This window comes from Prunus mume, linkage group LG2, assembly GCF_029339155.1.
Source record: "Prunus mume cultivar Tortuosa linkage group LG2, ASM2933915v1, whole genome shotgun sequence".
Lineage (NCBI taxonomy): Eukaryota > Viridiplantae > Streptophyta > Magnoliopsida > Rosales > Rosaceae > Prunus > Prunus mume.
The window spans coordinates 23,886,441-23,911,350 of NC_142699.1; the positions used below are offsets into that span (position 1 = coordinate 23,886,441).

General features: G+C 36.5%; 3 protein-coding genes, 1 long non-coding RNA gene and 1 other non-coding gene across 5 annotated transcripts; 3 read left to right on the plus strand and 2 right to left on the minus strand.

Annotated features, from left to right (window-relative positions):
* The first annotated feature begins 64 nt into the window (after positions 1 to 64).
* LOC148919880 (uncharacterized) lies at positions 65 to 614 on the plus strand. Its single transcript, XR_016123920.1, has 2 exons — positions 65 to 206; positions 406 to 614. It is a non-coding gene; the product is annotated as an uncharacterized LOC148919880 (long non-coding RNA).
* Positions 615 to 15,101: 14,487 nt separating this feature from the next.
* Positions 15,102 to 16,831, plus strand: LHCA2 (photosystem I light harvesting complex protein). Its single transcript, XM_008223938.3, has 5 exons — positions 15,102 to 15,265; positions 15,392 to 15,580; positions 15,828 to 15,865; positions 15,946 to 16,460; positions 16,558 to 16,831. Exons 1-5 carry the CDS (start codon positions 15,207 to 15,209, stop codon positions 16,573 to 16,575), a joined length of 819 nt encoding a protein of 272 aa, XP_008222160.1. The 5' UTR covers positions 15,102 to 15,206; the 3' UTR covers positions 16,576 to 16,831.
* A 1,085-nt stretch (positions 16,832 to 17,916) lies between these two features.
* On the minus strand, positions 17,917 to 18,588 carry LOC103322072 (chaperone protein dnaJ-like protein). Its single transcript, XM_008223939.3, has one exon. The coding sequence runs from the start codon at positions 18,445 to 18,447 to the stop codon at positions 18,151 to 18,153; it is 297 nt and encodes a 98-aa protein (XP_008222161.1). The 5' UTR covers positions 18,448 to 18,588; the 3' UTR covers positions 17,917 to 18,150.
* Positions 18,589 to 19,471: 883 nt separating this feature from the next.
* TRNAL-AAG (transfer RNA leucine (anticodon AAG)) lies at positions 19,472 to 19,552 on the plus strand. Its single transcript has one exon. It is a non-coding gene; the product is annotated as a tRNA-Leu (tRNA).
* A 2,329-nt stretch (positions 19,553 to 21,881) lies between these two features.
* Positions 21,882 to 24,788, minus strand: LOC103322073 (oxidoreductase, 2OG-Fe(II) oxygenase family protein). The gene is given in 8 exon segments (XM_008223940.3): positions 21,882 to 22,537; positions 22,962 to 23,083; positions 23,203 to 23,269; positions 23,400 to 23,538; positions 23,790 to 24,136; positions 24,292 to 24,385; positions 24,387 to 24,444; positions 24,536 to 24,788. Coding segments are annotated over 8 exon segments (1,080 nt in total). The 5' UTR covers positions 24,649 to 24,788; the 3' UTR covers positions 21,882 to 22,397.
* Positions 24,789 to 24,910: the final 122 nt, after the last annotated feature.

Genomic DNA, 24,910 nt, shown 5'->3' on the forward strand with positions numbered 1-24,910 from the left:
TTTACAAATTTCACACACGGTAAAAACACATGAACTCGCGTGTCAATCCACTGGCGCACTTCGTCTGATGGAGCGTGGGTAATACGCGTTCGGTGTGAGGACGGGGAAATCGCTGTCTTTTTAACAAACTTCAGGTAGCAAAATCTGCGCACTCGTAGAAGACCCAGCCAAATGGAGGTCAAACGTATGAATCAGCACTTACACAGGTTCAGTTACTCTTCTTTGTTTTACTTGTCTTTTGCCCTTTTTCTTTTTTTGCAGGATTTATCTCTTTGTCTTTGTTTTTCTTTTTTCTGTTGACGTGTGTGTTTTTTTTCTTTTTTTCCTCATTCTTGTTGGGATTATATCATATTTTAAATTTTTTTGCCAAGGCAGACTTGCTGACATGGTGCTAAATTTTACCAGCTTATTACGGTGAATTTTGGGCGTTGGAATTATCCATTTGAACAAGACCCAAGGATTGTCGTATGTGAGTTTTACCACTCTTCAAGTTGAAACCAATTGTTTCTTTAACGTCTTATTAACTTTACTTTTCTTTTTAATTTTTTTTATGAGTATAAAACTCAATTGTATACACATTTATATCATGCATATAAGGAATAAATATTACGAAATCTGAAATGGAATCGAATGCTTTAACAAAGCATGAAATCTTCATTATTTAGTAAAGTATCCCAACTTAATCGTTAAGATCAGATATTCAAATTAACCAACCTCTATCTCTTGGACTACAGGGGTTCAAGAGATTGTGGTCACCTACCGTTGGATGTTAATCTAACAGTTCAAAAAAGTTTCTTAAAATGAGTGCAAGAGTGAGTGAACCGTTGAATTTACATCCAACGGTGAGTGATCACAAATCTCTTGGATCTTTGTAGACTGTCAAATTAACCTACTTATAAAAGTTTCACCCCCCAAAAAAATAATAATAATACATAATTAGGCCATAATTTATTTTCGTAATGTCCTTTGTATACCATGAAGATAAATGACTAGTAAATATAATTGTAGATGAGAAATTACAGGTAATTGATCTACAAATTGGATCCATTATTTCTTTTTATTTTCAAGATGATTTTTTTAAACTATTTTGGGTCAGCCTGTAAAATTGTAGCCAGACCAGTAAAGGTGTGAATAGAAGGAAATCTTTGATCGCAAGCTACGTAACAGTAACGGCGCCGTAAAACTGTGAAAAAGCTAAACCCTTACGGCAACAATCAGAGACACGATCCCTGTTCCTCCGTGAACAGTAGCCATAGCCATAATGACAAGCAAAATTAACCCAACTCAATTGCTCTTTTCACGCTTTCACTTTTACCCTAGTTTTCACAACAATGTTACTTTGTCTTACCTTATTTTATTTATTTATTTGGGGTTTAAAATTGGAGTCGTAATTTTACTCAGTGGCTTATTATCATTAATTTTGTTTAATACATGCAATATTTCAAGGAGAGTTGACGAGAGGATATCATGTCCAAAATAATACTTTAAACCACTTACACGACAAATCCCTTACTTTGTTTAGTGATTTATAGTAGTAGAAAAAGCAATAATCACATAACACGTAACTTAATTAGATAAATAAAGCCAGCTTTGGCAACTTGTTAATTATCAGCAGGCAGGCAGGCGGGCTGCTAAGAGTGTGGTGTGGTGGAGTTCTCGTTTCCAAAGTCAAAAATTTGGCACTCTCTTTTGGACATTTAGGTTTTGACCAAATCATTAGACGCCCTCTCCTTAAAAACTGATTAAAACCCCCTGAACTTAATCATAACTCTTTAGAAAAAACCACTATGGAAAGAATCTTGAGAAGAAACGGAGATTTGTGGTCAGCACAAGGAACGTAGAAACGTCTAGATCAAAACAGAAAAAAATAAAACGTAAGAACCTCGGCAAGGTCCCCCATTGCTGTTTCATCGCACTATAATTAAGTATTAATTATTTCTCTTAATCTCGATTAGTGACGTTGATAAGTAGTTTTCTCAGCTTTGCCCCAGTTTTAATTCGTATCAATTAAGTTATTAAAATAATGGGAGAACATGAATCATGCCCTAATTGAATTTTATCAAATCTTTTTTTATTTTATAATTAACTAGGCTGATTTTTACTCTATCAAAAAGGACCGACTTTTTAATTTTAATTTTTTTTAAGAAATGAAAATGAAAATGCGAGAAAGTCTTGGCAGGCGTGACATTTTCCTGAAGTTGACTCTTCAAACAGGCAATAGTTTGTAGCAATTAATACAAAATAAATAGGATCTGTAGTTGTAGTTGTAAGACTTCGTATGTGGCGTGATGGTGTAAAAAAAATTTATTTGTAATGGAAATATCGTTGTTTTGCTATTTCCGTTGTAAGACTCACGTTGCATAAGAGTTTCTCTCATTGTGTGTTTGTGATGGCACCAATAAACCTTTCTTTCTAGATTTCTAAACGAGAGCGGGTGTCCGTCTAATCTTAATTAATAAACTTCTAATGACAGATTCACAGGAAGAAGAATGGCAGTTTAAGCAAAGAGGGGTTATCATGCAACTAATTAAAATTTTTAAAGGTGGATTAAGTTGGGAAATGACGTGGATCTCAAGAAGTGATGTCGACCACTCATGTCATGCTACGGGGCCCACGTGTCTCTCCCTTCCTGCCCTAGCTAGGTGGGACGTGGGGCCCTATCTATAAAGCATAGTGAGGGGGAGGGGGAGGGGGAGGGGAGTGGGGTCCGTACATCGTAGGGACAAAGAATGGGCCGTGTTGTTGTTGCCAACCTCCTCTGCTCCTGCTCTTCCTTCCTAAGCCATCATCCATCATCCATCATCCATCATGTCAAAATGGCACCCGCGATCAACGAAGCCGATTTGGTTCCAAAAAGACCAAAAATATATGCGTGTGGTTAGGTTAACTTGGAATATTGGTCAAGACTCAAAGACCAATTGAGTTCAATTTATCCATCTTTAGTCTTACACTCCATGCCCCACATTGTAAGTTCCCATCTATATCCAACTATAGAGCTACATATGTCGATCAAAAGTAGAAATAAAAAAACTACATGAAATGGAATGATTAAAGAAACCGAGTGACTTTTACTTATTATCCTCTCTCTCTCTCTCTCTGCTCTTTCACTTTCCCCAATTATTGCGTGAATTCGGATCCATAATTATCCCCTCTTATTTTCTCAAATATATATAAATTGATTCTCATTCCGGCAATCCCTTAGGAGTTTAATAACTTAAGAAAGTAACCCAATTTGGCTGAGAGTGTTTAGGGTTTTATAATTTGTGATTAATATTACACCTTAAAGTGCAGTTACCTCTCCTTAGTTATAATGAAAGTTGGCATTAATTTGGAGCACTCACTTGATTGTAAGGATTCAATTTCATTGGTGTTACGATTACGTAAGTACTTCAAATTGGTGAGAGCAGCCTCAGAAGTTGTTACCGAATAATTTGTCCTAAGTTTCAACTCAAGGTTGTGACCAATAAATTATAAAAGTGGATCAATCGGGCAGTGTTGTTAAAACGTAATAACAAAAAATCTAGAACTACGGGAGTAAATAACAATATTTTTCCTTGGAGGAGATTGGGTTGAGGCTCATGTATTATAAAAATCAGTAGGAGAGAGGAATAGACGACTTAAACAACAGAAAACATCCAAAACAAACAAACAATTAGCGACTATTCTCCCACTATATTATTTGAATTCAAAATTCCAAGACATCCAATCCGAGATAATTATACAATTCTATTTAGGCCAGCATGGTGTTTTTTAATATCTGTTGATTTGTATAAAATATTAATTCCAGGGAAATTAATGAGTTTGTAGTTGGCCGGCTTGATAGATAGGATTATTAGCAAAATGATTTGACGTTAATTATTGGAGTTTAGTTAATAGTTATGTGGGCGGGCAGGCAGTAATGTGTTTTAGTGGTTGACCAAGTTGTAGGCTTGTAGCCCTGTAGATGATAAGCATGACCTCCAAATTTATGTTGGGAATGGGATTAGTTGGTTCCTTAACTTACAAGAAGGGGAGTTGTGGTACGCTAAATTATTTAACTCCATAAAAATTCAATGTCTTCAACTTGAAGGAGTCAAAGACACGAGCCACTTGTGTTTCCAATTTTTCTCGTGGAGTCCTTTTCTGTGAGTCCTTAAACAAGATTTAGCTGCGGATTTTGTTCTTGTTTTTTGTCTCTTCGATGGGATAGCTCAGGACCTTGTTCGATGATTTCTCCAATTATTTTCCATCTCGTATCTTACTTTGCCACCTCTCTCCCCCTCTCTCTCTCATACATAATTGGCAAGTGTTAGATTGCTAATCAATCATTTTAAATGAAGAAGCGGCTTGACTAACAGAGTTTTCTAGACTTATTTATTTAGAGAAACAGTGAGTCGGATTTTACAAGGCATTTCAGCTTTACCTTTACAATTTGCTAACCCTTTTGTTAGGAGAGGTTTTAGTCATTGTTTAACTAAACAAAGTCACAAGGTACCCTTTAATTGAGAAGTAAGACAAATTAAATTTGAGAATATAAAAAGTTATCACGCCAAAAAACTAACGCAACTTATACGAGCTTATAACGAGTCGAGTTGCTCTCTTACCAGTCAAAATGTCTACAATACTAATTAAACAGGGCACCAATCAAACCGAATGAAAATGTTGGTATTGGAATTTGAAGGATTGATGTATATCCAAGAGGTACGCATACATGTTTAATTTAATAGTGTTAAATTTTAGAAACATTGGTATATGCGATAAGAATATGGCCGTATGCATGTAATTGTGTCATTGTTGTTCAATTTGAATACTAGGATCGTATTGCGACATTATCCTTTTACAAATTGCTCACTTGTCTTAATCCTTTACGCTGCCTGATTTAGTGATGTGTCATGATCGGCTGGGAGTACTTAGGATCTTAAAATATATTACCACAGGACACGTCAGGGTAATATTAATATTTATATATAGTTGCAAAATATTTGGTTGCATGCAAGTTGTTTGACGCTGACACCTCATGTGGCATAATTTGAGATATTTTCATTCCTACACTCTGGATTTGGATTTGGATTAGGGTTTTTGGGCAAGCGACACGTGGTGGGCTCGCTGTGAGAAATTCCTCTCGCTTTAGCTAAGATAACACGAAGTAATTTGGATTTGGAAGCAAAGGTGGAGAGCTGGCCTCCTTGCTCCTCCATGCTTTCTGATACCTTTTCCACTATAGGGATAAAGAGCGAATGAATATGAATATTTCTTCTTCTTTTTTTTAAATTTCGTGTCAGAAAATATATACAAAAGGCTAACCCACTTTTTTAAAATTTTAAAAAAATTATTATTATTATTATTATTTAAAATTATTATTAGTTAATTAAACCCGTTGTGGGTATGTATTGAGGTGATTTGAGAAGCAAGTAAATAAAAAGATTTGTAGCAGTAAAATAAAATTTACAACAAGACATGCAAAAGGCAAAAGCAAAGGGTCACGTGATAGCTTTGTCTCGCAGTATGATGAAGTAAGTAAACCAACGCAAAGCACACTTAGCTGCCGTGTAAATTAATTTAATCACACAACAAATTAGCACTCAATCCGGTGATTTAGTTTTCACTCCTAATTCACGTTCACGTGTTCATGTTACTTTATCTTGGAGTGCATTTCAAGTGTAACTCCACGTGGCGCCACAGTGATCCTAGATTTTACTGAATAAGCCGATCATCCATCACCTAGCTATAAATATCTTGGTCATGGTAATCCAAATCATATTATATTAAGAGTAAGTATACCTTCTTCACTCATGTAATGTCCCAATGCTTCCAACATTTAAGCTTTTTGCATAAAACCTCCCCACTTGTCGGACTAATGCATGTAGTTACGTTTAGGACAATATCGATATTAGTAATAAAGAGTCTTACATTCAGGTAGTTTCGCGATCTTCATGGGATCCTAGTTTGATTCATTTTCCAGTTGTATGTATACGATATTATATTAAATTGAAGGTAAGATGATGATGGTGTTGAGTGTGCATGCATGCCACATAAGCCAATATGATATGTAGCAAGACGAACGGTGAAGCTAGAGTTTCATAAGGTAGGGTCCAAGAAAGGCCAAGGAGAAGAGCATACCTTTCTGTTAAATTTGGACAGAATCTGTTAAAGGGAAGGGGAGCTGTTACGGCGGGACCCACTATGGTTGGGGGTTATGAGACAGGTGAGTAGTTCCCTCTAGCCGATGCACGCCTCTTTTCTCCAATCGACACGTGGCAGCGCTTTTGGGTATCGGTGGCAAAGTGGTGGCACATAGTTCACTTGCCACGGAAGACAAAATTTGAAGCTCAAACCGCATAAGTGTCGCAATTCGATCCCTACAGTAGTACACTAAAAAAAGAAAAACTCTCAAAATAAAAGTCTACAAGTCAACGCGTTTAACGGCACGTTATGTAACAGCCGTTTGTATTGGGCTGTGACGTTGAATCTTTGTCAAGGCACGGCGTGGAGGCCGCCCAGTCCCTTGGGGTATCTCGCCACCTCGGCTCCCGTGATACGTCTCCCACTTTCCACTTCTTCACTCAAAAACAGGTTGTGATGATTATTAATACTCAAAAACTCAAATATTTAAAAATAAATTTGGATTTTTCAAAACTATAAGCATCTAGCTTTTATATTTGTATTTTCAATTAGAGATGAAATGGTAGGGAGCTTAATTAATTCGACAATGATATTTAACAACTTTCTGATTCCCCACCGGCAAGGTTCAAGTACTGTAGACAAATACTGATTCATAATTCATTCATTCATTAAAATGAATGCATTGTTTTATGCCAATGTTTTTTCTTTTGTATGGACCACGTACAAAAAGGTCATGGTTAGTTAACAGGTCTAGTCCAATGAAAAACGACCTTAATTTACAAGTTAATTGTCTAAAATTCGAACTCCCATGACATCTTGGTATGTGTGTGTGTGAAACCCGGCCTCCTCCTTATCATTTAGACCAACTTCAAGAATATATGAGAGAAACCAATAAGTACACTTGGTGGCTCGTAATACACCACACTCTTATGGAAGAATATATGTGGTTTAAACAAACCCACTGTAGAGATAGAAGCATTAACTTTTAGGTGCAAAATAAAATTGGAGGATTTCCATGTTATCCATTTGTGTGTGATCCTCCTTTTCTAATTTCTCCTCCCCTTCAAGTATATATATTGTACTGCGCGCCATATGTTTTGCCAATTGTGCGCCACTTAGGTACCACCAAAAACGTGTTGTGGCAAAGTTTTGTACACGTAGAGGGAAAGTGGGTTGTGGATGTTGGTGTACAAAAGAGACAACAAATTCTAAATTGGCTGGACTAAGAAAAGAATATATGTATACATAGCTAGAGACAAACTAGAAAGAAATCTACAATGAACTATACATGCTATGATGATGATGAGAGAATATCTACATGAACTTGTTTACTTGGCGATATTTTGGACAAGGGTTTGACGTAGAGAAATGTCAATCTTATTCATCGTTCTGTACATTGGAAAATAAAAAGAAAGACATCTTATTTTATTTATTTATATAAACAGAGGAATTTGAAGGAGACAGAGCAGAGGATGTTGCTTAACGCATTTGCCAGTTCTTTAGGGACCCTCGTAATCGTAAATGGTGTAGAAAATCAAATGAATTGCAACGCATGCGCACGTGACTTGTTGTGCCATGGTTGAGTATGGATCAAGCCAACCCATATTTTTATTTTTACTTGCTTGCTTGCTTGCTTGTTTAACATGTGTACGTGGTGGTGGCCTTGAAAAACTTCCTAACAAAAAAAGTAAAATAAAATCTTTATAGCTAGGAGCGACGACTATGATTGAGGAGACTAATAAGATATATTAGTTTTGAACCAGAGTCACATTGTGGTGATCAAGTCCTTTATCGTGGGTCTTGAATATCCCAAGCTTATGATTACTTTACTCCTAATGGAAAAAGTCTCTCTCTTGCTAGTTAGAAAGACTAAAACACTTCTATAAGATGGATTGGCCGAATTCACTATCCTGATCAATTGACTTAACCCATGTCGACTAACTCAGCGTTTTTATGCGTCTTGAATTTGCATGTCGACAGAAACCTATCCTAATAATGGCTATTGGATTTGCCATGCACGTGTAATCTGAGCCGTAGATGCAGATGCTACAGTTGATCACACGTCAGTGGATATACCATATATTTTCCACAAAAGTCAAGGCTGACAGGCTTTGACTGGGACTTTTAGACCATGTGATGAGTAGAGGACGTAGATTTGCATAGTCTTTTGCCTTTTATTCTTCTTCCCCCACAAGTGGAGCTAGAAAATAAATAATTATATGAATTCACACGCCACCTCACTCACGCTTCTTCTGTCCCTCTGAGAGAGAGGTGAGGTGGAAGTCTTTTTACGTTGCTTCCTCCTCCTGCCACTTCGTGTGACAATTCATCACGACTAGGCTGAGTCTCCATTTTAGGAACTTTGTGTGACAGAAAATGGATGAGATTGAAATGACAGAAACATCCCTCGAATGGATATTTGATCTCTGCAGTTGAGGGACCAGGGGTATAACTGGAATTTTCATTCTTCCATATCCATCCATCCATCCGTTTCATACACTGCTTCGCCGTGCAAGCAAGGCGTACTGGGGTTGCTTTATGCTTCCTAGTCCCGGGACAAGTACAATTTCGCCTTTACGTGCATGGTAAGTGAACTTCAAAAACCCAACAAAAAAGAAAAAAAGAAAAAGATGGGAAACTATGCAGTCATAATGTTCCCCAACACATCCATTTTATGGCTATTCTTATTTCTTAAGTATAGTAATTATATTACTGTCTCCTGGCCTCACCCTAGCCATATCTATAAGCGACCTTTTGATTCTTAGATCAGCCAATCGGAGAACCCCGCGTGGTGCTCAGAAATTAGAATTAGCTACAAAGCTTTTCACCCTTACACTTCAAGAGTTTTCTATACTGTTTCTATCTGGTTTCATTGTAGATCAGATAAGGTTGAGGAGCATGTGTGGAGTGGGTGGAACAAAATATCTATCCATTTCTCATCGTTGGCACACAAGGGTTTCTTTACTTTTACATATTTTTATCTTGAGGCTTTTAACTTCAATGATCCTAGAATTTATACTTGAATTTCAATTGAGTCGTCGATTTTTAGTTGGAATCAATTTGATCACCCAACTCTCTCAATTGTGCTAATTGATAAGTCGTTCCATCACATTTCGTTAATTTGGCCTTCTATTTGAGGGTTAAAAGTTTTACTACTTTTTTACATTGCTTTTACAGCTTACATATGTGGAGGGTTGCTAACCCAAACAGAACCACCACAAGGGAAAGCATCAACGTTATGTCAATAAGACCAAGATGACATGCCACCCTCCTCACAAGTGTTATCTGATTGTTCACGTTTTTACTCTCTTGAGCTCTAAGTACATTTCCAACTAAGAAACTTGCCAAAATAACCAAACAAAAAAATTGAAATTCAAGTTTTCCATTATAACCCTTGACGAGAGGCTTTAACAACCCTTATAATCAAATTAAAAGAGACCCAAAAAAAAGAAAAAAGAGAAAAAAGAAAAGGATTAAAGTGGAGAGGGTTAGCTGCGTGCATGTGACCGCAACGATAAAAATCCCATGCATGCAATTATAATTTAGGATTATGAATATAAAAAAGGGATTTGATAAATTAAAAAAACAAGATGGCAGCTCAAGGTAGCGTAAAATTCCATCATTCTCATTCCTAAGTTAATTAAAACATAGGGATTTGTGAGAATTTAGCGTAACGAACTATAAATGGGATTAGTGAGAGGAAACTAAGGATGTTGCTTGACGCATTTGGCGTCTACCTCTCTTCTTCTCCTTCATATCTCTCTCTCTCTCTCTCTCTCTCTCTCTCTCTCTCTCTCTCTCTCTCTCTATTTGGGGTCCCTTAATTCCTTTCCTTCCATGATTCCATCCACCCTCCCTCCCTCGTGCCTCGTTTGCTGCGCGATATCTCACTGAGAGACCACACGTGCTGCATGCCCTAATTTATTTATTTTTTGAGTCTTTTTTAAGGCATGTAACATTCTCTGTTCCTTGGAGTTAAAAAAGATTAAATACTTTTTTAGTATCAATAACACTCTTGTTTGGTCAAACTGAAGCAGACAAAACTAGATTGTGGGGCTTTTTGGCCAACAACACCCACTAATTTAAGCCAACGCCATTAACTTTTCAAACCGGCCCCTTTCAAGTTTAAATTTTTAGGTCGCTAAAATTTCCTCAGTTTCTACATAACAACGACTCAATAATCTTAGTTCAAATCTTTCACATGGGGGGCTGCAACAATTATTGGTACATTAACCCTTTTTCTTTCTTTTTCTTTTCTTTTTTCTTATTTCTTGACCTTGTTTTGTGAAAAAATGTATCGGACTGCCACGTATTTATGATTCAATACGAGAAGGAAACAATGCCGTTTGGGATGTGACATTATATGGTACTAGTGAAGAATTTTTCTAAGGAACATGCCCCACTTTTCTCATTTTTTTTTTGGCATGATTGCTTCCCACGTAACATGAGGAACCAGAAATTAAAATTTCAAAGTTTGGAATGTGAAAAACATGGGGTTAAGGTGATGATGTGGTAACGTTGCTTGTTGTTGGCCATTCCTTGGACATCCTTTATGTGAATGAAAATTAAAGAAGTTGACCTCCACTCAAGTCATCGGATTCAAAGAGGTTAATCTTTCGTTGAATTAGAGTTTACGACAGCTAACTATTCTAGGATTGCTACAACCATTTATATGTCGATGATGAAAAATATTTAGGCCCTTACCAGCCACAATGCCCTCTAAATTATAGGTCGTGTTATATTTTAAACTCTAAAATAAAGGAAGTTGAGGTTTCACCCCAAAATTTTAGAAGTCCTTGTTAGCTTTCTTAACTTTTCAATGTGGGACATTTTCACATTTACATGATCATACGCCCCCATTCAATGATGGAAAATGGCGGACAATTGTGACATAATTGATTGTCTGGAGGTCTCAAAACTAAATTGAAGATTCATAATGCAAAGTGAAATATGGTCCAAAATTCAAGAGCGTTACTAAAATTTTCCCAACTTGATCATTTGTAGTTATGATATGGGTAATCCTAATTCATTTTTCAATTCCAACATTTTGTTGGAAATACATCAAGTACTCTTGTCTTCCCTCTTTTCATACGTACTAGTCATGTATCAATCATTATACTTACTATGTATTCCCTTAGCTTCTTCTACAAACCAGGAAATCTTTAATAACTTGAAGAAGAAGAAAAAAACATAATTAGAAAGAAGTTATCATATGCACAGCAATTTCTCAAAACCTTTTGTTGTTGTTGTTCAATCGATCGTACCGAAAAGTTGGTCATTATTAAATTACCATTCTATAGCAGCTGAGGAATGAATGGGATTGCACCAATATCTCTTCTCCAATCCAATGCATGCTTCAACCCTTTCTCTATTTTTCCCCTCAAACTAGAACGTTTGGGACAGATCAAATATATGTTAACTTGTTGGAGGATTTAGCTAAGGTTGTTGTGATTTTGATGTAACAGCTTCTAGAAGTGAATTAATTAGCATGTAACATTCCTTCCAAATTGTGACTCGATAAAAATATATATGCACGTCTCTTTCTGACTTTGTTTATGCAGTAGCATAAAACCCCACGTCATTTCAGAAAAAAAATCAATTAAAAACGCAGACTTTCATATCCAAACTCGAAAGCAAAGTTAAAGAATTAATAGAAAATAGTTAAACCTCCAACTTCCAAGCCCAAACATATGGCATGCACCTAAAATACACAAATCCCATATAAAAAATTCAGAAGAAAATTGTGTTAAGCCAACATGATAATGCTGCTATATAGCTTCCCTTTGGCTCTTAACATATGCATGCATCTTCACGGATTTCAGGTTGTTCGTCATGCTTGAGAGCTCCATTTTATCTAACCAATTTGTTGGCTTCAATTTTTCTATAATTGACTTACAAACTCATGCCGATTCGCTATCGGCAATAATTAATCCGTATTATTACTCGCTAATGGTTTTTAATTTGTTATAATATAAGGTTGACTCTTGACTAATGGGAACAACATACATGTAACATGATGAAAGTAACCAGCCGTCCAAAGAGCCGACAAGGGATCGTATGTTGTTCTCATCCAAATGGAGATAGAAAGAGGGGGAGATTAGGTGGTACAAGAAGCAATGGTTGCATCATTACAGATAAAGCATACAAAACCCTGATGTTTGGTCGGCATCTAATCTTAACTTAAGTAAACATCACCATGTTGCAATAACCAAAGATTATGACCTTACCAAATAGTCCTTTCGTTCATCCTCCACATATTTTCTTTTCAATTCATCGACCCGATTGACAAGTCACACTTCTCTCTCAGTCCTTGTAGTTTGTAAGCTTATGGGAGGGTACGTAGCTAGGGTTAAAATGAACTACCTACTTGACATGAACCCTAAATGGTAGTACTTGGAAAACAAACAATTGGGTAATAAATGTGATGGTGCCACATCATATCATTTCCCTTCTTTGTATCGTTTGCTTGCACTTAGGAGAAAGTGGTAAGCAAACTGTTGCACTTACAAACCAATTCTAAGTCAATTTCGATTGTATAGTATAATTTTCAATCAATTATATAATTAGAATGTCAAGGGTACTAAATAAATCTATGGCTTAAAAATAATTAATATATATATATGTATATAGATATGTGATGATGGGGTCAACCATACAATTTCAGGCTCTTACAAGTTTTTAAAGTAAACAAAGTATATGCATTTGGTTCACAAGAATAGACTTCTTGGTTATATACAATCGGTTACACGTAAGATTTTCTCATATAACTTTTCCATTTTGTGTTTCGGCTAGGGGAAAAGGTGACCCTAGAGTAGGTTTTTGATCTGCCAAAACACTGATTACCAGTTTAGCACCATGAATTATACTACCTTGCAATGTATAGTATCCAGCTACAAAACAGTGTCATTATTGGCATAGGATTTGCCCCCACCATTAATCACAATCCTTGAAACAAAATTCATCACCGATAGCAAATGCATGTGACTGCATGATGACTGGTGTGAACATAAATTGTGAAGCAGCATGATATTATTTGGGTCCAATTCAGAAATAAAATCCGACACAATAATATAATTAGCTTTTTACAGGTGCATCATTTTAGTACTTTCAGAACAATAACTCTCTCTGGGACTTGGTTTCTTTTTATTATTTACTTTCTAATTCACACTCGTCAACCAAATACAATGATTCATAGGACTGCGTCTTCGCTTGTTGACCCCGCAATTAACAAGCAATTTGAAAAAAAAAAAGGATGAGAGAGAGAGAGAGAGAGATATATATATATATATATATATATATGTAGAATTGTATGCCAATCAAAGTTTATAATTATTTGTGGTTTTGTAATGTTATATAATTATTCTACGGACATAATTACGACACCGTTTTTATATGCTATAATTTCTTGAGAGACATAATTGCATTGGTAATAGCCAGCACATGGTTGCATGAAGGAATCCAAAGTGAAGGAGAACATAAAGATTTGGCTTAAGCTCTTAAACTGGATTGGACGATAAATCCTTTTTTATATCACACAGGTTTTGATGTTGTTGGCAGACCTCAAAACAATCACTAATTACGTTAACCCAAATCTGCTAACCACCATTTGCTTCCTTAAAAGGTTTATTTTCCACCAAACTAGATTTCCTGGTCGGTTGCTTTATCTGATAGGGTGAATTTTTGGATAATTATGTCCCAGTAAACCTTGATTGCTACATGGTTTTTTTGATTTTTTTTTACTTTTTATCCTTGCATGATTGAAAAGTTTTCATCATTGTGGGTGGAGAAGCCATTTACAGATTTACTCTTCCATTGCATATCAGGGTCTGAGTTGCCATATGCTGTCAAAAGTCAAAACTTTTGTGCTTTAATCCACATAATTTGACTTCTCCACTGAAATTATTGAATGTTTTGGGTTTGATCTGGCTGCAGTTGGATCATTTGGGTTCTTTCCCTTTCTTCCCTAATGATTTTTTACAGTTGGTTTGTGTTGATTACTTGAGTAACCAACACTCTTTCCCCAAAGTGCCAAGAGGACAGGGAATAAAAGTGATTCATTTTAAAGCGGCTTTTAGCCTTTTTGCTTGGGCTCAGCTGTTTGCATTATTCTTGAATTCCATTTTAAAGCTACTTCAACTTCAGGTCCTACCATCCATTTGTTTGATTTTGTATGCTTGGTTGAACACTTGGTCCTCCTGACCCAATGAATCTCAACTGGGCTTCTTGTGATGGAAGGTCTGAAATCCATCTGAGAAGTTTTGTTTTCTTAAACAAGCCCACACAGCACCATCATGTTCTTTTTCTTCTTTTTGGTTAAGGCCTATATGAAAGTGAAACCTACATGTAACGTAACCATCACATGTCCTACGTGAAAAAAATGTTAAAATTCAAATCTAAAACTCCATACGTCAAATTCTGAACTCCAAAAATGTAAATCTACTAAAAAGCATTACAAACTATGTACATTACAATAAAAGTGAATTCGTTTTAAGACAACTAAAAGTCGGTCTAGTACGGTCCAATATGATTACCAAAGGAGTTCTAAAAGTTAATAATGTGACATCTATACGGAACTTTGATTAAAAGAAAGAATAGAAAAGTGTATGATTAAGAACATATTTAGGCTTTTAGGTTTGGGTGAGAATAATATGAAACTTGAAGAAGATGCTGTTCTCGTACATTTTGTGTTAATAATATTGTGTTACATTTATATGATATAATAGTATTCACACATATTACATTGGATAAAAAATCCTTACCTTGTATATCAGAAATCTATAGGGTCCCCTTATACCATGGCGTCATTGGTTGCAATCAGTTGTTAGATATATCGGTCATTCTGACTTGTAATGTGAGCCACCAGTCGGTGATTATTCCAGGTAAGCTCAACAACTGGAGGAGAAGGGTTCACCGGGGCCCCGTATCAGATTCCACATGCCACATGGCAGCCCAAAAGCCAATCGGATACCTCTCTCCTATCCTTTAAGATAAGCCCCTTCAATTCTTACATTAGCAACACATTCACATCTCTAGGCCATTGCCACATACAATTTCTCACTGATCAAACAAACAAAGCAAATTTGGTTACAAGCCTCAAGCTCCGAATGGCTTCCGCTTGGGCTTCTTCTTCTGCCATTGCAGCCGTTGCCATATCTTCTCCCAGGCAAGTTCTCAAAGCAGTGCTACGTGCAAACTTTAATAATATAATATTAGGGTTTAGTGGAATTTGGACTGTTTTAGTTGCATTGTTTAATTAATTAATACAAGAAAGACATAAATCATACCGCAGCTCCCAGAAGGCTGGGTCTACTTTGGCAGCAACAAGGGCTTCTTTCTTTGGTGGGAGGAAGCTCAGAGTGAGGAATTTGTCAGCATCCTCTGGATCATCAACATCTTTCACAGTACGTGCTGCTGCAGCTGACCCTGATAGACCCTTGTGGTTCCCAGGCAGCACCCCTCCTCCATGGCTCGATGGAAGGTCGGTTCGAAATATTTAGTAATATCCATGTTGTCTTATTAAATTGTCAGTCAACATAACATGTTTATGTTGCGAGTATGTGAATCTAGACCATCAATCAGGTTGACGTTTGTCTAAATATGTGGTCTAGATTCACAATCGCGCAACATAAGTATGTGTTTGTTACTCCATATATACTCTTCTCCATGTAGTTTATATCCCTTGCTTTGCTAGTTTCTGATCAAGTGTTTATACTATGATAATGCAGCCTCCCAGGAGACTTTGGCTTTGATCCCCTTGGTCTTTGTAAGTCAAACATCAAATATTAATAAACCTTATGAACACATAATCTTCAATTGTGACTAATCTTTGTTCTATTGTAACAGCATCTGACCCTGACAGCTTGAGATGGAACCAGCAAGCAGAACTTGTACACTGCAGATGGGCTATGTTAGGTGCAGCTGGCATCTTCATCCCAGAATTCTTGACCAAAATTGGCATTCTAAACACCCCTTCTTGGTACACAGCTGGAGAACTAGAGTACTTCACAGACAAAACCACTCTGTTTGTTGTTGAGCTGATTTTGATTGGGTGGGCCGAGGGCAGGAGATGGGCCGACATCCTCAAGCCCGGGTCCGTTAACACCGACCCGATCTTCCCCAACAACAAGCTCACCGGGACGGATGTTGGGTACCCAGGCGGGCTTTGGTTCGACCCACTTGGATGGGGAAGTGGTTCACCTGAAAAGATCAAGGAGCTGAGGACAAAGGAGATTAAGAATGGGAGGCTGGCTATGTTGGCTGTGATGGGAGCTTGGTTCCAACACATTTACACTGGCACTGGCCCAATTGACAACCTCTTTGCTCACCTTGCTGATCCTGGCCATGCCACCATCTTTGCTGTAAGTGCAATTAGTACAACTCAATTAGAGTTAAACCTAATTACGGCTGCTTAATTAGAGGCTAACATTTGAATTGTTTTGGTTGTGTTTGCAACAGGCTTTTACTCCCAAGTGAGAGGAAAGTGATGGATTTCTAATTGGGATTTGAGTGTGGGAGAAGGGGCAACATTGGTGATCTCATACTCTTTTATTAATCCGTCTTAGAGAGATGTGTGTTCTTCCAAGGAAAATATGTAGGACTAAAACTTGTAATGTCAGAGTCTCGATGTGTTTTACTTTTTCAAAGAATGATCATCTGTGTGTACAAAAATTTCTTCGGACTCTGATTCCATATGTATCAAATCAGCTGGTGACGCATCCATATTATATTATTGTGATAGAAAATCTCCAATGATTAACATGGAGCTGCAGAGCATGTCAATGTACAATTTCGTGATCACTGACACACGAGAAACGCTAACATGAAACGAAAATAGCATTATTTTATGGCAAAACAGCGATATTTTTGTTTCATACAAGTTTTTCTACATTGAAACACAAAAATCAAATTTTAAAACATGAAAAATAGAGAAAAATGCCAACATGAATAAACATCAAAAGGCCCAAATCCTCCCTTGCGTAAAAGCAGAGAGCAATCTTACTTTATAAACTGGTGTTCTTATCAAACTAGCTTTCATTTTATTTTAACTTTTCTAATGTTTTGACCAAATCTTTTGCTCTTTTATATGAGAGTTGTAAGGTCACTGGATCATCCACTTGGATTCCAGCTGACATGCACAAGATTAAGCTCCAAAAATAATTTAATCAGGAAGGTGAGATGAAGGCGTTCACATATTTTATCATATGATATTGCATATTATATTCCAACATCATTCAGAATATAATTTATCATTCTCCATGTTGAAAACTAAAGGACAAAACAGAGCAAGATAAAAAAAAAAACTACCTTATCATTTGCATGTCAAAGCAATAAGCTTTTATGAGGCTTATGTTAATGGAAGCCAAGTAGATATTAGTTGGATTGCAAGACAATGAAAAAGGGTAAACTACTTATCCGTTGCCATTTACAATTTTAAAGACTAAAATTTAACAAGTACCATGAATTCCAAATGAAAGAGATGAACTCTTTGAACATAAAATCCTAAAATTTCAACACCAGATTCATGGATTAATTAAACGTATGATTTAACGGTCTGCAAGTTAAGATACTTTTTCACCGGATGGTACCGATTGGCGATTTCAATTTCTAAGTATTTGCTTTGTACCAAGGTTTGCTGCTTGAGCCAAAAAAAATCATGTTAAGTTAAATTGAGAAACTAATTGGCAGCAACAAGCAAAGATTGAAGCAACTACTAATCATATCATACACTTAATAAACTAAGAAATATTATGAACCAAATACAATTTACAAACAAATTACAATTAAAAGTAAGAAATTTGTGAATAAGCAGACAAATTTAGTTATAAAAAATATATTCCATTTCATCAGGATCCTAGGAAAGTCACCTCATTACAGCCTAATGATGAACTCTCTCTCACCTCCTCTCTCTCCTTCTCTCAAAGTATCAGCAGCTTACTATATAATACAGGATGTAATTTTTTCAATTTTTAATATTTTTGGAAAAAAGAATTGAGAGGAAGGAGAGAAACGCTATAACTTTCTAATAACAAGCAAAACCGGAACCACCGACTACGAGGGAGGGGTGGGAGGCCGTACGGAGATTTGAACCGGAAGGGGTCGACCAGTACCAGAACCACCACAGCTTCTGCAGAACGTGCGACCCGACCCGGCACAGCTCCGGCACCCGACATCGCCATCGGACCAGCGCGAGCAGAAGCAGGAGACCCGACCCGTGCCATTGCAACTGGGGCACCTGGGAAACGGGCCGGCCATGGGCTTCTGGTCCATGACCGATTTGACGAGGACCGCCCCGGCCAAGACGCCGAGACCCGTAGCCAGCTGGGTCAACACAATCGGACCACCCATTGTTGATAAGGAACGAGGAGAGAGCAGAGAGAGGGAAGAAAAGAAGCGAAAGGCGCAGAGAGAAGGGAGATTTTGTAATTTTTTTGTTGGTGGGTTTTATTGTGAAGTTCTGAGAAATATAAAATGTTTATGGGCTTGAAGTTGAACACGTAGACGCGTGTGTGTGTTGGGGGCTTGGGTTGGGGATTTTGGAATTTTGCGGACGTGTTGGTTTTTTATTTTGATTTTTCTTGCTTCTACGCTACTTCTACACTTGCTTGTTTCTATTTCATTTTTTGTCACATGTAGCATGTTTGTGACTTGTGGGTGATGCTAAATGGTTTTTGAATTTCTTTGAAGTGGATAACCCACAAAGAATATTCTCTTTTATTATTATTATTTTAAAATTATTAACAAATGTTTGACACAAGTCTCATTTTTATAAATGTTAAGTTTACTGAATCGGACAGACAAATTTCATACGGTATTAAAGTTAGAAGATAATTCAATGCATTCACAAGACGTGGCTCGTGCTTCAAAGTTTCAAACTATTTTAACTAACTTGATTAATATTAATATAAATAAACTAAGTCTTTCAAGTTTTATACCTAGTTTTTGAAGTAGGTATTAGGTTGAGTTTGATGTTAGAAGAAAGATACAAGTTTAGTGGAGGGAAAATCATACAGCTATAAGTTAAGTCAAGATACAATTTTTCTAATTTGGAATAAACCTCGTTGGTATATAATTTTGAAGTTGTTGAAAACTCTCTCTGAAGCGGTCAAAGTCAACTATTTTTATATTATTAATCTTTCAATACCGAGTCTACCGAGTACCGACTGATCTCCTAGCAAAGACAAATTTGCGGCGCCGCCTAAGTGCTCTCTCTTGTCAGTATTCTTATTGGAAACCACCACCGCAATTCTCAACAATCTCTGGTCCAACTACTAATGGCCTGACAAAATGTTAAGGTTCGTGCATTTGCCCAGCGTGTATTTTCGCGACCGATTAGAATTATTTATAAAAAAATTGTGAAACTTAACAACACGTTGAGATGGCCGAGTTGGTCTAAGGCGCCAGATTAAGGTTCTGGTCCGAAAGGGCGTGGGTTCAAATCCCACTCTCAACACAAATCAAATTTTTTTTTCCTCTTTTTTATTTTTGGGAGAAGGGGTGGGGGTTGTGTGGAATTTTCCTCTGCCTAACATTGCTCTCTCTCCTCTCTACGATTGATACCTTTACAATATTTCTTAGCTAAAATTTGGCTAAAAATATAATAAAGTTATTTTAGAAGCTCTCTAAAAAATTTCAACTCCAACCATACTCCATAATTTGGAGAAGTCATATTAATGCTTATAACTCTTTTTTGATTGGTCCATCTCTATTAAAAAATAAAATAAAAAATAGTTAACATTAAATAAAAGTTTGAAATACTCATTAAATAAAGCAACATTAAATTATAGGGAGTCACTATGAGTCATTTCTCTCTCCTCAAATTTAGGGGGTTGTATTCAATTTAGATTTTAATTGATTGTTTTGAAGCTTAAAAATCATGTGGTATTCAATTAGGATTTGTAATTAATCAATAAAAATCTAGTGGTATTCAATTAGGATTTTTAAATCATAAATATAAGTCTGGTGGTATTCGATTATGACTTTTAAAAGATAAGACAAAATACCGTGGTATTCAAAAAACTTATTGATTTTGAAGTATTTTATTAAATGATGTATTGTGTGGGACTTTTGAGTGGGTGATATAAATACCAAACCCCATAAAAAATCTCACCCTCCTATGCTTGATTCTCATGTTCTTTGTTTTTCTTTTGGAATAAGATGAACAGACACATCTGAAAAGAGCTCCCATTTCATGGTTGTTCTCTATACTAGTGATGTTCGTATACATTTTGCATATGTTCATGGTTATTCTCTATCTATTAACTAGCGCTGGTTGTATGCATTTTGCGTCTTCATGGTTGTTCTCTATTAGCGCTGTTCTCCCAGCCACTCACTCCATTAACACTTCAGTTTTTAAATCCTATCAAAACAAGATTATTTTGCTGAAAGACATGTAAAGTATTGTATAATTTATTTGCTTACTTTAAACGAAAAGCATGTTATCCAACCAAGATTATATCAAAAGGCAGAGAGAATTATGGCAAAGATGAATGAGAGGCAAACAGAAAAAATTCAAAAACACACAACACCTCAAGCATCAACACCTGGACTAGACCAGGAGAGATAATTATGTATGATTTATGATATAGTAGTAAACTTCTTTGGTTGTGGTGTTTTGGTTGAACTTTGTCTATTAAATAACCTCAATTGAATTTTATTTTTGGTATTTTTGTTGAACTATGTATTTTGGTTGTGGCATTTGAGTTGAATTATGTATTTTGGTAGTGGCATTTTAATTGAATTATGTATTAGGTTTAGTTCACTGAGTGATAAATCCGTTGATGTATGGAATAGCATTGTTAGTGAAATAATGGGTGGGATGAATATGTGTTTTGAGTAATTTGTGCACAAGTGATTTTCTAATGAAGTTAGGTAATAATTGTATTATCAATTCATGAAGGTTTATAAGTCGCATGCATGAATTCGATAAGCTTGTATGGTTTAAGCCTCCTTAGTTAGATAATGCACACAAGATTATTATGTAATATTATTATGGCAGAGAGGAATTACTTTTGATTACAGAAAGGAAGAACTAATTTTATGTTGTATTATTTGCTTCAATTCATTTGAGTGTGTTACATACGATTCTCTCCTTATATTTTGCTTGTGAGAGTTAATGGTAGTTTTGCATTTGTAGTTGAGTGCTCAGGTGAGTGGTGTTCTTGCATGTTATGACTAGGCTCTCGGTATCTTTAACGTATTCATTCTGCCCATGTGTGGCTATGTTGAGGAGTTACATTGTTGATGTCGGTGTACTCTCCCTAGACTAACCTTTGATCGTTATTGTGCCTCCATCTTTGTATTAACCCTAAAAATTGGGTATATTCCTTCAAGTTATGTATTTAGGTGAATGATGATGGGTGATAGAGTTCAAGCTTGTATAGAAATATAAATAAAATCATAATTGCAATATATTAAAATCATAAGTAAAATCCTAAGCGAATTAAAATCAATAAGTGAAATCATGTAATTGCAATCTATTAAAATTATGAGTAAAATCATATAATTACAAATCCGGTTGAAATCCATTACATTAAAATCATGTAATTACAATATATTAAAATCTCAATTGAATACACCCCCCTTAGGAGCTACTAGAGGACTCCCTATTTTAGGAGGTGGATAGAGAGCGTGGTTGGAGTTGCATTTTTACGATTCCTCCCTAAAATTTGTCTAAAAATGTGGTTTAGGGAGCCCATTGTGGATACTCTAAAGCCTGGAACTCTGTTTAGGGGCTGTCTTAATTTAATGAGTTTCTCTTCTCACGCAAAGGGAGAATGATGTAAATTTAAATACAATTTGCTATTTAATAGATAATTAACCGCGGCCAAAGCATCCATTTAACTACTCATACCCTAAAACAAAAGTACAATTTTTTCCTTGGGCCTGGAAACAGACTACAAAATTGATTTGCGAGAAAACTACAAAGTTGCACCGCAGGGGCATCAGCTATGAATTTTACAAAAATATCATCCCCAGTTAAATCAGACTATCAAGAAAATCTATTGGCACTAGATAGATTCAATTCCTCAACAAAATCACAGGCTATCTAACCAATGCTACTTGCATAATTGCATTGCCCTGTTTTTTTTCTTGCATTCATATTTCTTTTCTTATGGTTTTTTGTTATTTGTTGCTGCATCCAACTTGTAACAAGCCGCACATTCATGGGTGCCGCACCATTGTAGTTACTACATAGCTCTCCCACATGTCCTTGTGTAGCAATTATCTAACAACTCTTTATTGCCAAAATATCCTTTCAAATGAATCCAAAATTTCGATGAAAAAGAATATCAATCTCAGTATACTTGTCTGATGTTGATGTTGATTCTTGAACTTCGGATGTATTCTAAAACACTAAAATCCTCCTCCTGTGAGAACTGCCTCTGAAGAGTCACAATTTCATCATTTTCTCCGTCTGTGAATATCCGAGGCACACCTGCAATTTAAGAAAGCAAAGCTGATCTATTTATGAAGATGTTAAAACAAGACTCTAGGAATTAATTATGATATAGCATGCAATTACAACATGTTTCTGGCAAATGGGAAAGTCAAACTGCTCTATTTATCACAAGAAAGCACATGGGATTAAGGCTGAGTAGAGTTACTTAAGTTGAGGTGTTGAGGCAAAGTAACACTGTTAGTTTGACATAAAGGCAGCCCAAGCAACAGATATGCCAAAGCAAAAATTAGAAACCAAACTAAAATTCCAGCATCACTTTTCTCACTTGTAGATTGGTCTTACCATTTCACTGACGATTTACACGATTGGAAAAACATAGAGATTATCCACTAAGTACCAATTTATTATCTTAGGCACTCAATACCAAATAAAAGAAAGATAGCTGAAGATTTGCAATTACCATGAAAGCATTCCCTTGCTTCCCCAGCCATAAGTACAACATCACCGCTTCGAAGGAACATTGCTATTGGAGGATCTTCCCTATGCTTTCCTCCCAAAAGGAATATTGCTTTGCAGCCTAAACTGAGGGAAGTGAAAGATATTTCAGCTCCTACGGAGATGTATACTCTCAAATTTCTATTTTTCTTTTTTGACAAACATCCAGAATCAAAAAACAAAAATGAAATGGCATGGCAAGATACCTCATGCTTACAATAGGCTTACTCCAATCAGCTTCCATGTCATCAAGGTGGCCCCCAAGCATATCACCTAAACAAAAGAACAGAACACAGAACAAATGTAAATTCTAACTTGTATACACTTTCAAACTGAAAAAGGGAAAACAAATAGACCGATGGTTAAAAACCTGCTAATATAAGCAATTTTTTCTTAGTAATACCTGGGCCAAAGTAGTTCACTATTGCACCTTCAGGCTGGAATTCTTCACCCAGAGGCATTGCAGGTGTTGCCAGTCTTTTAGCCAGTTGACAGAGTGTATCAGGGATCTTCTTATGCGGGAGAGAGACATCATAGTTTCGCTACATCATGAACATGACATTAGTTAGATACATGGTTGTAACGTAACTTTAATGCATGGACATGCTATTTTCTGTTTATTGAATAAAACACTCAAATGCACAAGAAAATACATTCAATGTAATGTCAGTGGAGCAACCTTAAATTGTTTCCCACCCAAATCAGTTAATATCCAAGTGACAATGCAATTTTTATTTAGTGAAACTGCTTAATATGCTTTCAAAATTGGAAAAATGAATCAGCTCAGCACAACCTTGGACCAGTCAAATTGCAGGCCAAGGGTGCTCCAACGCAATTTCCGCAATAGAACTGAAGCTGAAACTGATTTGCACGTGCTCCCTTTCAAAGACACTTCATGTTCCTCAAAGAACTTCCAACCGTGAACACCTCCATTGCTGACAGAAGGATCACATTCAGAATTTGAACCCCCATCTGCAACCAAAACTTTCCTCTCATTCGCTGCAATAAACAAGTCATTTATAGGCCCGTAAAATGCATTGTGATTTGTTCTGTTAGGAGGCTGCGGGAAGCTGGTTAAACTCTCCTTTATCCACTGGCATTGTTCCTTCACACTCAGTGCTCCAGGAATGAAATAAAACCCTGTGTTGTGTGAAAAAAGGAAATATTTGTATAAACTAACATATTCTGCAATCAACAAAGAAAACAAACAATAACAACAGTAACTAATATTCCAATTCAAAACCGTAGGATCTTCAAATTCATATATTTCAATTACAATGAGAATAGGTTGATACCTAGGCGATTTTCTAAGGAGAACACGGGCCTATCGAAACCACATCGAAGAGGAACGACACCGTGTGGAAGCTCAACGTTCTGATAGTACGATTCTTAGAATGGAATTGAAATCCAATACCTCTGATAAATCCACGGGTTTGGGTTTCCGTTTCCTGAGAGATGGTCAAATTACATGTTTGGTTAACAGAAGAGATTGGAAGCAAAATCGTGAAATAGTTGGGAAAACGAAGAACAAGTTTTTACTTTTTGGATGATTTGTAGGTGTCTTCGTAATACAGCTTGTACTTCTTCTCCGCTCTTCTGAACGCGGTTCGTTCCAAATCCTCCGGGACTGAACCGGATTCAGATCCGTACATTTCAGCGAGTCGCCTCGGTCGGTGAGTTAACTCCGAGTCACGAAAGACAGTGACGTAATTATCGGAGGCGTTTCACTAGGGTTTTATCGCGCGTTTTCAGTTCACAGCTGAGGTGGGGGCTGGGCTCGCTCTTCTGGGTTTCGCGTCGCCGCAGTGGTTTTCTTTTTCCTCTTTTGCCCCTTCGCGGCAATAATTTTCTCTGTAATTAATTTTTTTGTATCGAAATTTTTTCTGTAATTTAGTTTACAAATAATTTACATTT

Excerpts from the sequence above, each read along its gene's own strand:
- LHCA2 (XM_008223938.3), top strand. The coding sequence starts at position 15,207 with ATGGCTTCCGCTTGGGCTTCTTCTTCTGCCATTGCAGCCGTTGCCATA. Across the intron at positions 15,266-15,391 it reads GTTGCCATATCTTCTCCCAG|CTCCCAGAAGGCTGGGTCTA; the intron begins GCAAGTTCTCAA and ends ATCATACCGCAG. Across the intron at positions 15,866-15,945 it reads CTTTGATCCCCTTGGTCTTT|CATCTGACCCTGACAGCTTG; the intron begins GTAAGTCAAACA and ends CTATTGTAACAG.
- LOC103322072 (XM_008223939.3), bottom strand. The coding sequence starts at position 18,447 with ATGGGTGGTCCGATTGTGTTGACCCAGCTGGCTACGGGTCTCGGCGTC.